The sequence below is a fragment of the Nothoprocta perdicaria genome, unplaced genomic scaffold (assembly GCF_003342845.1).
Source record: "Nothoprocta perdicaria isolate Ctin4 unplaced genomic scaffold, notPer1 scaffold_0, whole genome shotgun sequence".
Classification (NCBI taxonomy): domain Eukaryota; kingdom Metazoa; phylum Chordata; class Aves; order Tinamiformes; family Tinamidae; genus Nothoprocta; species Nothoprocta perdicaria.
Window position 1 is genome coordinate 17,014,795 of NW_020454092.1, and position 15,034 is coordinate 17,029,828.

At 39.0% G+C, this 15,034-nt stretch overlaps 1 protein-coding gene across 1 annotated transcript in view; it reads right to left on the reverse strand.

The window, feature by feature from the left end:
• Positions 1-15,034, reverse strand: part of TTC39A (tetratricopeptide repeat domain 39A) — a 39,506-nt gene that overhangs the window by 12,110 nt on the left and 12,362 nt on the right. Inside the window, exons 3-11 of the mRNA XM_026034049.1 lie at positions 13,984-14,115; positions 13,257-13,333; positions 12,703-12,770; positions 10,887-10,951; positions 9,322-9,421; positions 6,038-6,103; positions 1,558-1,666; positions 528-595; positions 342-401 (exon numbers count right to left, since the gene is read on the reverse strand). Of these exons, the coding sequence (XP_025889834.1) occupies positions 342-401; positions 528-595; positions 1,558-1,666; positions 6,038-6,103; positions 9,322-9,421; positions 10,887-10,951; positions 12,703-12,770; positions 13,257-13,333; positions 13,984-14,115 (745 nt within the window). The remainder of the gene's footprint in view (positions 1-341; positions 402-527; positions 596-1,557; positions 1,667-6,037; positions 6,104-9,321; positions 9,422-10,886; positions 10,952-12,702; positions 12,771-13,256; positions 13,334-13,983; positions 14,116-15,034) is intronic.

Sequence of the window (15,034 nt, forward strand, 5' to 3'; positions counted from 1 at the left end):
CCTTAAGTCCTACATTAATTCATCCACACTGGAGGCAAAGGAATGGCAAAAACAACTGGTTATTGCTAAAGGCACCACTCAATTCAGGATGGAGAATATTGTGAAAACTGTATTACTCATACTGGAGGATTAAGTTATCACCAGAAACGGAGAAAGGTAGGAAAAGAAGCTGGTCAAACTGTTCAAAAATATTTTTCAAAAATCCTATAATTCATAAACTATAAATTACAGATCAACCAAAGACACAAGCACTAACCAAAAAATAAATGAAACATTTTTATTGGAGGAGTTTTTCCTAAAGCTTTCAAGACTTATCTTTCCAAGAACAAAGGACAACTTACCGCATCAATATTACCCTTTAGGGTTTCTATCCTGCCTGCGAAAAACAGGAATATGGCTCCCTGTAATAAATAATAAATACATGTATTTTTTAAACAATTTTCACACTGATCATACCATCTAGATCTATGCTATTTGGCAGGAAAACACTACACTGTCATATCAAACTAAATTATGATTTATTTTACCTTTGGATAGCGAGCCAAGTAAGGCTTCAGCAGTCTTTCTGCCTCTTCAACGTTTCCCTTTCCTGTCCCTAGATTGCATAAAACATGAAAGTGATAAAAATAGTCAGAAAATAAAAAGCACAGGAAGAAACTGTATTGATTAGCCATCCTCATCTGGCCAACACATAATTTGCTTTCTCTAATAGCAGTGAGGCAAAAATACATATTGGTGCTGTAACAGTCAGGCATAAAGGAAAAAAACAAGGGAGCTTCCACAGGTGACCTTCCAAAACATTTACAACAGTTCTGAGCTGCTAGAAACAACCTGTTCTCCCTACATTACATCCTCAGGTCTGTTCCAGTTCTAAATCTTGGGCTAGAGAGAGAAGAAAATGGAGATCAGGAAGGGTCTTGGCCTGACAGTGCTGCTTGGCTAACAAGGAAGCACAGGGTATCTACCTTATGCATGGCAACTCCGAAATAATAAAAAGTATGAGGACCAGTATGGGACGGAATAAAGAGCCACTGGGCAACAGTGAATCACTTGTGCTGCTGTGAAGGGCCAACATTCAGGAAGATCCTAACAACATTGTAGTTGGGATCTTGAAAACTCACTATGTGTGGACCAACAGATTTTTAGAGTGCTCTTAGAGTAGATGACAGGCAAGAGTGCTCCTATGACGGGAAACTATCGCCTCCCCCCAGAAAAAAGACAAGGATGAAAAACAAACATGAGCAAAGTATTCAGGAAGTCTTAATTTATCACCATTATATTTAACATCCCAAATAATGCACCTGAATAAAGAAGATAGCAAAATAAGTCTACAGAACTACATCTATCCCCAGCTTCTCCCTTATGTATTAAACCAAACTATCTTGAAGGCATCCGCTTCACTTACAATCACTGTTGTAAAATCAGCCATAAATGAGTCATGTTTAATCTGATCATCAATAATTTACCAATAGATAGGTGATGGAATCACCTTCTTTTTCCCCTGTCTGTGTCCCACAAGAACTAATCAAATCCAAGAATTATTATAAACAATCTTACCTAACACAAAGGTCATGAAAGTATGATAGCAAAGCAACAGCATGGTACACAGCACCGACCTAAAGCTGTACGACGACGCTCCTTCTTGAAGCTGCAGCAGACCATGCTCCTGTGCAAAGAGACAGGTGGAGCACAAAGTATTGAAAAATAATCAAATTGTATTTTGCTAGTTTTGTAACTTCTGTAGTATCATCAGATACTACACTCATCAAATATTGCTCACTCACCAAAAGAGCTGGCAGAAATAGCTTATATAGCAATCAATGACAAAAATGCACTAATGAAGAGCTTTTCAGGGAGTTACTATTTGGCTTGAGACTGTGACAGAGTAACAATTTGGGGGTTATTACCTCATTAACATAAGAGAATGCGAGACAATTTATAACCATGCCTAAATGCTGTTAAATATCATTCTAGATATAAGTAAGAGTTGTGAAATGCCTAACAATAAGCAAGTATCACCCTTGTGCACTGTATCCCTGTTTGCTCTTATTCACTCCAATTTCAAATTGAGTAGCTGCACAAATTTGGGAAATCCAATGATCAAGTCAGGTCGTGCAGTGCTATGGCTATGATTCTGTTTTGTCCTCTACAGTGATTACAGGATGCTTATTTTTCACTCTGTTGCTCCAACACACCAAACTTTCTATACTAGAGTAATAATCAGAAACACAATCTGAAAAAAAAAATCTAGCAGTATTTACTGTTATAACACTTGTTTGTTAAAAAAAAAAAAAAAAAAAAAAAAGACTGCAACAAAATTCATCCCTCAAAATTGCTGCTATTATGATGAGCTCACCAGTAGAGCAGGATCATGAAGGGTGTACCTGGGAAGGATGCGGTTTTAGTCTGTGAGTCTCCCTGGGCTCCCCGGTGGAGCTAGATGTATTCCTCCAAGGAGCCATTCAGCACAGAAGCCCAAGTCAGACACTATGAATCATCTTTTCAAGCACCTACTGTTTCTTCACATGGAGCCTATGGAGATTTGTCAGCTAAGCTAAGCGAGGTGTCATGAGGCAACACTATTATAACCTATACAATTTTCTGTGGCAATGAGACTGAACATCCCAGTAGCAAAGGCCTAAGTAGTTATTACTTCAGCTTAGAAGTTATTACTCCAGCTTAGAAGCAACTCTGTAAACAAATTACACTTACTGGTGCCAGTCACCAAAGGAATAGACTCTGTAATTGTTAGGACAACTTGTAATGCACAAAATCACTTCTCACAACTAAGCCACAGATGATATGAGCAACCCAAAACACCAAGAATGTGATTCCAAGCAAAGTCTACTACAGGACATATTGCTACTATATAAAACAGATGCTAAGGCAAGAAGTGTTATTAATTTCTCCAAAATACTGAAATGACACATTAATAGATATCTAGTTTTTGTATCCGCATAGGACTTACATTGCTCTGAAGAGCAGCAGGTCTAACACAAAGCTGGAACTGATGACACACATTTATCACAGACAAATGTTGTGATCCCACGTGACAATATTCAAAATTATTAGTAGACAACACACTGACTGGTTCATACCTATCTCCGCTGTGACTGACTAAAATCCCTCTGCTTTCCTGAAGCAAAAAGTCCACACTGATACTCTTAAGTCATTTGTTTAAATTTTGAGTCTTCTACTAAAAAAAAAAAAAAAAAAAAAAAAAAAGCCAAACAAGATCAGTGCCCATATGCCATGACCTCAGGTTTAGCAAGTACAGTGGATGTTACAATTAGTTTCTATGAAGATATAATTAAGTTGGTAGACAGATTATTTGAATGCATCCAATTTAAATGGAAGTTAAATCTGAAACCCAATTTAAGGTTACAGAAATGACTAAACTATTAATAAAAAAGATGCTTAGTGGGAACATGAAATTCATTTTATTACCATTTATTGCATCAAAAATATTCTTCAGCTCAGCTGCTTTGGGAAAAAATGCACTCCCCCATCAAACACTATAATTTAAAGAAAAAAATTCTCTGAAAAAAAAAATCTCCTGCTTTCTCCTGCAATCTTGCTGTCACATAATCCTCTGCCAAACTGCATTTAATATAAGGAAGACTCAAGTCAAACTTTTCTATGTACAATATTTGTAGTATACTATAAAATAAGAACAGTAAATAACAGCCCAAGAGCTGGCAGAGGATCAGTGAGAAGGGCTGGCTGTTTGGGGAGGATGCAGAAGCGATGGCACAAGGACTCTGCATTCCTCTGCTGTGCACCTCAATTCCCAAAAGCAGGGGAATGCCATTAAACACCAACAAGCTCTTAGTTTAACTAACAACACAGAGAGAAAAGGGGTCTTGAAAAATGGCACAACTTGTAGTGCAAGGCACCAACAGTGGCTTCAGGCTATTTTTACACTTTCTGGATCTCCCCTACCTACTGTCTGACTGGTGTTGATTATGATGTCTGCAGTGCCCACAAATGGCTTAGGAAGTAATCAGGCTTTGGGCATGTTCTGCTTTCCTAGCAGACATGAGATACTGAAGAAACAAGGAAGGACTCTAGGGACAAGTCGGCTGGCTTCAAGACAGATTAGTGCTGTGGAAGCCATCTCAATGCAATTTTAAATCCAATTTCAGTAAGCACATAACCCACACCAAAGGCAAGATGTCGTCCAGTGTACCAGAAGAACTATCAGCTAAACTACAAGCTGCTCAAGGTATTAACCAGGGTGATCCTTTCTTTCACATGGCCTGATAGTCATCATGAGCATTTAAATGAAAAGATGTGTTTAAATGATCAAACACATCGTCAAAATTCCTCTCTTCTGGATGGTATGCAGCAAATATCACACATTCTTTCCCTCTCTTGTGTTAGTGTTTCTTTCACCTACAAGTCCCTTGTCTGTACTGCAGAAACAGCTTTCTCTTGCAAGCTTTGAAAAAATACAACTGGAAAGGATTACAAACACAGCTGGAATTCTGGGTCTGGTTTTGGGCATCTGATTGACAAATGTTAAATGCAGAAAGACATTTTTAGCATGTCAAAATAAACACCTGTCAACAAACTTTGATCAATTCCTTTTCTATAGTGTGAAGAAAGAAGGTTTTTGCTTGTATTTATGGTAGCCTAGGTCATGCTTCTGTCAGTTACCAAAACCTGGGAACAGCAGCTGACTCATCAGCACAAATACTAGCCCACCCAAAGCCACATGATTCAAGAAATTCAATTAGGCAGGTAAATCTTTTGTCAGCAGTATGATGATGATGAGTGTTCATAAAAGCAGTCTAAACACCCTCCTGGCATGCAGACTACACACTTCCTAGGTGAATAGTTTGCTCTTTGTTTTATTGGATACTAGGTATGAACTATTTGACTGTTACCTCTAATGCATGCAAAGCTGGCAAGCAATGCTGGCTACCTTCAGTGAATTTCCACATTCTGCCAAAACTTCCGTGGTTTTAAATAAGACATTTTATCTTCAGATCTTAGATGAAAACTTTCCTGAAAACTAATAAAATGGTGACAACACCTACCTACCTGTCACCTAAGGGTGCAGCTCTTGATTAAGGACACGTTCCTCCTTGAAATAGGCTTTGTAAATAGAAGGTTTTATAAAAAGAGTTAAGTTTAAAAATGTTTTTATAGCTTTTGCTGTGTTTGTAGGACATTAAACATTATCTGATTCATCATTTATGAGGAAAAGAAGTAATTTAATCTACCATGTGTTCCTATAATCCAGGAACTCAACTTTGAGTGAATCCCATGCTTTGGTGTTAGAACCAGACAAAGGAACATGTATGAAATATCAAGGTTAAGAAGTAAAGAAAAACCCATCGACTGAAGTATACTATTTTGAAACAACAAATCTGCAAAAATCTAGCACAGCCGAAGTATCTCTTTTCTATCCTGCATTGAAACTGAGGTTCATGTGAGTTTGCTGCTGTGTCTTTGCGAGATCTCTGACTCTACTGCATGCACAGACAACACAGGTCAGATCAATTACTCTCTACGCACAGATTCTGGGGAATTTGGGTACCACATTCAAATTATCGGTTGCTATTAAAGACATGAAGAAAAAAAGATTAGAAATGAAATTGAAAGTCTTCTCCCTTCTCCGACCAGATGCTATACAGGGACACTCAGATAAGGTCATGATTGTATAATTTACTAAAGGTTAAGAATACACATTTGGCTATAACTTTCTAAGAACAAGTATTTATCAAAGACCACTAAGTAGAAGTACATAAAAAATTAAAGTGTGTCAACATCATTGTATTAAGCCATCACCTTACATCATGTTTCATCCCTGTTCACTGAACAGCATCAAAGACTTTGAAGTGTAGTAGTTCAGAGAGAAATGCAACAGAAAACGGAACTGCAAAAAGCATCAGTGCCAACAATGAGCACACCTGCAATACCCATCAGAGCATTTCTGACTACTATAGAGGAAGAAGAGAGTGATTCCTGCTCCTCTGTTTTTTGAACAACAGTGAGGGAAATATATTGATTATATTTATTTCATATTTACCTTGTTTCCAGAAAATCCAACAAACTCCAGTAATCTGAGAATTCGTGCAGGAAACATGGACAATGTCTACAGAAAGAAATGCAACAGTTACACAATAACAGTTTCCACCTCCCAGTTGCAGGTTGTCTGATACAACTTTTCCAAATACAAGAAATCTGATATGTTTGAGGATTTTCTGTGCAAATGTACACAAGTGCCATGCTTTGCATATGACTTAGGCAGAAGTACCAGTTTCCTTCCCCCAGAGTTCCTGCAGCTTTCTCCAGGAGTCCCTTCTCAGATATATCTTGTACACAGCACATGATTAGTAACTCCAGTAATCCTGGGGAGACTCAGAAATACTGGACACATACTGCACAGTACATGTCTGTTCTCTGAGTGTTGTAAATCTGGTTGCTGTATTTGGATACAGACCTGACTCTCACATACAGTAAGGTGGGCCAGCACTTATTTAAAGCACTAATTCTATCATATATGAATATATGTTTACGTGCAGCACTCCAGCTCAATCCAGGCTTCCAACCCAAGTGTATGATCGTATTCTTCAGCCATGCCTGTGATTCATGTATAAAGCCAAGACCTGTGTATAAGACTTACAGCAAAACAAAATTATGTTGTATGCAGAGTTGCACCTATTGCTGCTTACACTTAGCACTGTTGCATACAAGCAGTCAGGTCCCACAGACTTGCATGCATCTTGTTTGCACCGCTGCACCCTAACTCAACCATGCTGTATTTCGGTGGTTTGCCCCACCTGCTTGGTTGTTGCTTAATGGCATAAAGACCTGGGGGAACTTTACTCAGGACAACCAAAGCAAGGAAGGCCTGGAGCACCTCAGCCTTTGGTATGCTGTTTGTAGCCAACCTGCCACCCCACCCATTAGCAAAATTACATCTTCCTGGTACTTCTGCTGGTTACATACACCTATGAAGTCTTGTTCTTCTTGAGATCTCTTCATAGCTTGAGCTCCAGCAGGGATTTTGCTTTCCTAACTGCATCTCTGGGTGTCCAAATAATATTTCTATATTCCTCTTTGGGAATTCATCCCCTTTTTCATTTCTCCTGCACGTCTTTTTCACATTTGAGCTCTCTTGGTAGCTCATTGTTTAACAAGGTTATTTCTTGTTATGCCTGTTCTTTTTCCCACACAGGCGGATGGATCTCTCTTTTGCTCTGCAAAGGCCTTAGAAAATTTCCTAGCACCTCTGAGCAACTTTGTCCTTCAAAGCAAACTATAATGGGATACATTCGTACAGTCCCCTAAGCAAGCTGAAATCTGCTCTTCTGCAGCACAAGATCTTTATATTGCTACTCATTTTCCTTAAACTCAGCTGCAGTGACCAGAAGATTGTTAAGGATGCTGTTGATGGTCATGTTTCCCAACACATTTTCTCTACTTACGTGCAGTAGGCCCAGAAAGGGCACATCCACCACTGGATTAAGATGGAGGTACATGACATATACAATAACTGCATCTGCAGGCTTTATTCTCATGAGAATTTCCACCTACCCTCGTATTTGCTGGGAAAACAACATAGCTGTGCACAAGCAGTTGGGGAGTATCTCAAAAGTACTGAGGAAAACTTTTTAATGCAATTGTTGCCTAAAGACTTTCCCCACCTTCCACAAGGCCTCCTTGATGGCAGTTTTACACCCAAAGGCACTCTACATATGTGTCAGATCCTACAGACCTGTGGGAGCCTTCCTCATTGCTCTGTTCCACATAGACTTTCACTTTGGCACCTCTGTCTCTCTCTGCCTCCAGGCTTTGGACACCACCTCCTATTAAAGCTAGTTTAAAGCCTGAGTCACTAAGTCAGCCAGCCTACAGGCAAAGATGTCCTTGTCACTCTTTGATAAGTGAATCTCATCTCTTCTTAGTACAATCTTCAAAGAGCACCCCCATGGAAACTGAAACCCTACCAGTGAAACTAGTCACATCTGCCAGAGAAACCAGCCACACAGCAGGGTGCTGCTCTGCACCATACATCTGTTCCTAACTGCTTTTCCCCTTCTCTAGCAGGAATGAGGAAAAGGAACAGCCTATGCACTTGTACCCTGGGCTTTGGGATCCAGATGTCTGTACTCCCATTTGACCTTTTTCAGGTCACATTTTGTAGTGTTACTGGTGTTCACACAGAAGAGGAAAGAGGTAGTCACTTGTGCAACTAAAAACCCTTGCAGTCTCTCCACAGCAACATGGATCTTAGCTCGAGGCGAGGACGTCAGGCCAACAGAAGGGAGCTGCCCATTACTAAGACTAAATGCTGCTGCTTCTTTCTCCCTACTGGTTTTGACTGGCTGAGCAGGAATTGTTTGTCCAGTTGTCTTTTCCAGCAGAACTAGAACTCTTTCATCCTTCCCTCCTACTACCAGGATTCTGTATATGGTCTTTAGCTAAATTTCAACAGAATGGGCTATTTTCTGGTTGAGATGAGTCACAAGCTTCCAGATTACATGCTCAGCAAGTTGCTGTCCTCCTGTTCAACCTTACATCACCCTATCCTGTCTGCAGCCTGCAATCTTGACTCTTGCCCTTGCAGTACTGCTGCCAGCATCTTATGGATCAGCTCCTCATCCTCTTCCTTACGACCTTCTCCCTACAGCTCCTTCCTTCACCTACCTGCTCAATGACAGCTCTGGACTCACCTCCCACAGGCGATATTCACCTCCTTCTCAGTCCTAGGGAAGAGCACGAAGCACTTTCTGCAGCCTATTGCCTCAACAGCCATGTCTCCGCTCACGAACTCTAGGTCACTGCCTGTGACATGCTTGAAACTGTCCTTTTAGCTGCCACAAAAGACCATGTCCTGTGTCACGTCACCATCACCGGACCATCGTTTTCCTTATCAGAACACAAGTAATGGCACCGAACAGCAGCCAGAACAGCATCCTGGGGCCCCTGCATAAACCCTGCCCTGCCAACTGCTGAGTTCCCATTTGCAGATCCCCCTAAGTGGTAGCTAAAAGGCAAAAGGAAGCCAGGCACAGGCACTTGCTTTCTCAGTTTTTAACTGCTCCATGAGGATGTGCAAGCAAGGTTGTACACACACAGCTGCATTGCCCAGGTTTCAGGTAGCATTCATGTACTATGTCTAAAGTGAATTACTATCTGATCTTGTCAGACTACAGACTTGGAGCCTGCAAGCATTAGAACACATACCAAATTTTAATTGCATGATTAGTTTTCACTGATGTCAGTGGATCTTCTCAGGTTTTTAACCTGAAGTATTTTCAGGAGTTTGCAGGACTTCACCTGAAGTGAAGAACTGCTAGTACATACCAGATTAAATGCTCCAACTCCAAGTTTTACACCTCCCTCGAAATGATGATGGTTCTCGCCTTTGACATAATGTGGAGATTGTATGAGACTGTCCAGCTCCCTGAAAATGCAAAAGACTGAGTTACAATGTGAATGAATATAATGGTTTATACTAATCACAATTCAGTAAGAAAACAACCCAATGACCTTGAACTATATAGTAGTTCAAAAAAGTCTTTCTTTTTTTTTCTTTTCCATCTCACCCAGCTCAAACACACCTACAACATTTTGGTGGGTTAATCAACAAACCACTTCATTCCCCTTATTCAAAAATATGGGGTTCTGGAGGTGACTTTCTGTCAAAACAGAGTCAATTTATAACTACATTTCTGCTTTAAAATGTTATAGAATAGCAGCTGGGAGTAACATCTTCCTTCAGTATCACAAAAGGAGATAATGGACAGTGCAGGAGGGAGGTGAGAATTTGGTCATTTTTATATTACCAAATCTGACTTGAGCTTCACATCATCTCCCCCTCCCCCTATTCCCCCCCCCCACCACCCCAAAAAAAAAAAAACACCCTTCAGTATATTTCTAGAGAAAATACACTGGATGCAGTTCTGTGTAGGCTGCACATGCGACTTTTCATGGCTGCTCCAAATTTAAACCTAAATAAAAATAAATAAGATGACCTAAAATGAAACAAAGTATGATGCATATTTAGCTTTCACCTTTTTAAATTATTCATACAGTCCGTACTGCTGTGCAAGTTCCTCATACTTTTAATGCACTGACAGCATGCGTCTCATTTTCAATTATTTTAATTCCATCTTTTTATAGTGTATGGTATTTTTTCTAAGAAAAGAGCTTTTAAAACTGCATCCTTGCAACTTTTACCCTTGCTGTCTTTTCCAAGGAGGCCACTATTGCAGATTACCAAATTCTGCTGGAGGCAGTGGGGGGAAGGAAAAGGTAGCTTTTAATAGTGTGAAAAATACTTAAGACAAAGTCTTTGTTCTATACTTCACTTGAAATTTTCCCTGTAACTTGCTGCACCAATTACTCAGCAAAACTACTACGAAGAGTATTTCTTGACACCAAACATACAAGATCTTCACTTAACTGTCTCTTAATTTCGTGTTAGTTTCATGCATTTATTATGATTTGTGCTTCAGCTACTGTTTTTGAAGGTTCCAAGAGCTCAGCTGCAGCCCAACCTACACAGAAATACCATTTCATGTATCTTATGACCTGAGTCATTCAAATTCTGCTGTGGGACAAAATGAACATTATACCATTTAGACATTTAGAACAGCTGTATTTGTTCACACAATGTTAATGAAACTATATTTAAAACAGGCAAACCTTAAGAAATGAGCAGGGATAGAGCCCAGTATCTTTTTTTTATACCATTCACTGTATATCTAAAATAAATTTACAAACTGAACCAAACACAGCATCCCTGCCCTTTCTTATGCCCAGAATAAATTAATACAATAGTAATTAATTTGTAAATTACAGAATTCCACCAGCGAATACTTTTTTATTGAAAGAGTACGTTCAACTATACCATCACTTTGACTTACCTGTATGTTTGGTAACTGTTTCGGACTTTGATGCCTCCTTTTATGAAGCTAACCATATTCTCATCCTATTAGGAATGAGACACATTACCAATATGAATTGTGAACATCATGAAGGGCTTTTGCTTTCTGGTGATTAACAGGTCATGAACACCAACATCATGAGACTGATAGTGTCTTTAAGAACAATATATGGATTTATGATTTCCTTTCTAATTAAAATATTTTTATTGTCTGGAGACATATTCACTTTATTCTGATGTGATAAGTTTATCCTCCATGGCCCTCTGCGGTAGGCACCTACCCATATTTAAAGGCCTGGTTATATCTTCCTTTGAATGAAAACTATGTTCACCTTTGAATAGGAGATGGAAAGAGAAAAGATCATGTTTTAAAACTGTAGTATTTACTCCAGTTTCTGACTAACAGCTCAGAATACACATTGCTACCAAAAACAGAGATAACCAATATGAGTATATTCCAGTTCCTGAAAAATCCTGAGACTAATTTCTATGTGGGTTTTCAGTAGGGTCTGACCATTTACGTTAAGCATCAAAACTAACCCACTTCAATAGCTGTTGGAACCTAGTGCCTTTGTTTAATTTTTAAAATCCTTTCATGAAAAATTAAACACAGAAGAGGAAGCATACACACAGGCATCCTGCATGCAGGGGAAGACAAGAAATTATTCTCCTACTCTTAAATATCTCATGTATCTATAAAGGATTTTTTAAAAATAAAGATAACTGAGAAAACAGCATTTAAATCCAAAAGATCTTTCAATAAATAATCTATTCTTAGAGCCACAATGGACAAATTTTGAAAAATATGGCTGTTGTAGCTTAAGATGCCTTCAACTGTGCCCAGTGCCAGAGGCTACTAATTCCACAGCAGCAGAAATAGTCATGTCAAAGTCCAGCATCTTCTCACAGAGGCACCATTATCACCACTCTAAAAGCCTTCAAAAGTTGCTGTTTCTATTGCTGACCTTGCTGTGAAGTAACAGGTCCCAGCAGAGGGGTATGGTACACAGCTGAGAAAGCTTAGTTCATAAATTACCACAAGCATTTATTAGAGCTCATCGGGCAGCTCCCAAAAATAATAAAATTACCACCTGCACTTCTTTATCACCATCATTGAGCCAAGAAGCACAAATCCTCTCCTGAACGTGGCTTCTATTATCTTTTCCCCATAGATGAAGAGGCCCACTGTCATATAGCAAGTACAGCCAGATCAAGAAGAAAAATGAGTTATTCTAATTATCACTAAATGCTTAAACTGCAAGCTGGAGCCCAAGTAACTACTGCCAGTGTTAACTCCTGAGCAAACTGAACTTCTGTATTCCAGATGGACAAAGAGGGAGCATTCCCTTTCTTTTACATGCAGAAAGCTCTGTCTAGTGAAATTCATGTGTGGAGCTGAACAGCAAGACAGATTAAAATACATTTGGAACAAAGCAGTGAGAAAGCAGTCTTGGGAAAGCAAACATCAGCCTGAAACAAGATCTCCCTTGCATTCCAGCACAGCACAGCTAAGAGTGACCATTTCTTTTTTATCTGATACCCTAACACACAATACGTGTGGTGATATTTCACACACCCAAAGGGTGGAGAAGTATTCAACACTCTGTGTATTAAGCAGTAAATAAACCAGAGAAATAACAAGACATGCTACTATCTCCACATATTCAGAAATGGGATCCAAATGAAAGTCTAATATTAGGCTAGGACTTTTTAGCATTTTGTTTACTTTAATAAAGTAAAACAGTATATGAATGTTCTGGTATTTATTTTCCAAACAATTATACAGAAATCTGTACCTGTAGGAATGTGAGTGCTGCTCTTTGAAGTAAACATTCAGCATAGCAAATTTCTGCATGGATTTCCTCTAGCATCACACAGAGAGAGGAAGAAAGAAAAAAAAATTAGACAAAAAATATTTAAAACATATTTGACCATCTGGACATATTTTGACCAAAAATTCTTTTCCAGATGCAGTGTTCAGTTCTAGGCTACTAAAGTAATATAAAGAGCAATGACACGAGGTCATAGAACCTTCTAGAAATTTCCCTGGTGCCTTCCAGAATTTATAGAATCTGGAACCTCTATAGACATTTCCTCAATTCTTCCTAGTGACCTAGCAAGTTTTGGAAATACTGAGTCAACACTGAGCAAAAAAGATTATTTTTGAAGTGGTGATATTGCAAGTAACCAAAACAGCAAACCAGCCATGCTGGTAATGCCAAGTCAGCAGTTCTGTCACCGACCTGACAACTTGCAAAAAGTTGTTGCTGAGTTGGTAGCTCTAGACAGTTCCAAGGAAAAAAACATAAAAGCATTAAGAGCACATCAGAAATCATTAAAAGCAGTTTACCTTCAGTAAAATGTTCAAGACTCTGTCTATGCACAAGGTTGTTGAAGGAATCAGCTACTGTAGATTTCTTCCTAAATCTACAAAAAGACAGCTTGGTCATTCTGACAAGAAGCATAACCAACAGAGAGAACTGAATCCTTCAGCTGCCCAGCCACACAGGCAGTAACACTCCTCTATTGCTAACAAATCCTCTGCTATCCCACCACCTGTGCAAACCTAAGCATCTTTCACACAGTATTTGCCATTATGGATATCCTGGGATGTTTTCCCCCAGAAAAATGTCCTGATGGTTGAAGGAGATAAGATGGCTTTTTGATTTATTTTGTATATGTGTGCAGAAAAGCAGGAGCGTGGCTGGCTCAGGAAGACAGCTGGTTACAGCTAATCATCCCCAAATGGGAAGATTTTGCTGTTTATAAATGGTAAATGACCTCCAGACACTGCAGAACTGGGAGTAGAGATAGAACTAGAATCTAATTGACAAGAAATATCAGATAGTGCAGTAAATTGAGGTTTTCAAGACCAGACTGGTGAAAACTCTGGGTAACATCACACAACCCCACAGATGACTCTCCTTTGAACAGAAGGCTGGACTAGACAACCATCCGACATTCCTTCCAACCTCAATTTTCCTACAATTCCTATGAAATGACATGTCCTCTTTTCATCCATATATCTCAGAACTTTTCCCTGAAAAGACTACATTGACTGAACTTCCTTAACTTACTTCTGACAGGTGGCTTGAGCTTCTTTCATTGTGTTTCCTGCATTCAGTATGTCCTGAGGATCAAATGTCATCATAGCTTGCATTTCCAGTATGGTGGCATAGGTGAGTGCATGGTACATACTGTCTTTAGTTCTGCGGGAAAACATAAAATGCTGAAGCATAGCTGATATTATTTTATTTTTACTTTAATAAGTAGAAAAACTAGTAAAGTTCAGTAGTAAAAGAAAAGTCTTGTAGTAAAAAAATTAGAAATCAAACACAAAGGACATGCAAAAGGTTAACACAATCAAGAAATGCTAACAGATTCCTATTTGTGCAGCAAATCATGTCTACAGTTCCGAAGTCAATAACTGCTAAAATATTCCAATTCTGAGCAGAAGACAGGTATTTATCATACATAACAAAAAGTACTAGAATTAACCACACAGATAACCATCTGGGGGACAAAATAATCATGTTTTTTTAATGAATTATCTAATGAACACATGTGACAAGAATTAGATATTATTCTTCTGTTCTGGAGCAGTTACTTGGGACAAAATCAAGGAGATAAGTAGGACAATACTACAACAGGGGCCAAAGCAGAACCTTCATCATACAGATCTTCCTGTCAAAACTGTTCCAGCCTCAGCCAAAAGCTACAGCTTTTTCTTCCTCTTCCCTTCTGCCATCTCTCAGCTCTACTTGTCCAATTCAAATATTCTTCTGGAGGAGTTCAGATTGTGTCTCTTAAATAAAGCTCACAACCCTGGCATGAATCCAGGGAAAACAATTCCTATCTGCAGACTTCTCTTTCAGCAGGAAGAGGGCTTATGGATTGCACACATGGACAACATTTTCCCTGCACCCACCTATATTCCCCTGAAAATGAATCAAATTATCTTCCAGCCTAGAAGATCCAATAAGAAAGACTTGGGAAACAAGTTAAGGTGAAATCTGGGATGAATTCCTGCCATAGAAACTGTTTGCAGACCTTGCATTTAGTTCATCCCTGACACACAGCATGATTTATAAAAAATATTGCTAAAGCACAACTATTTTTATTTCAATT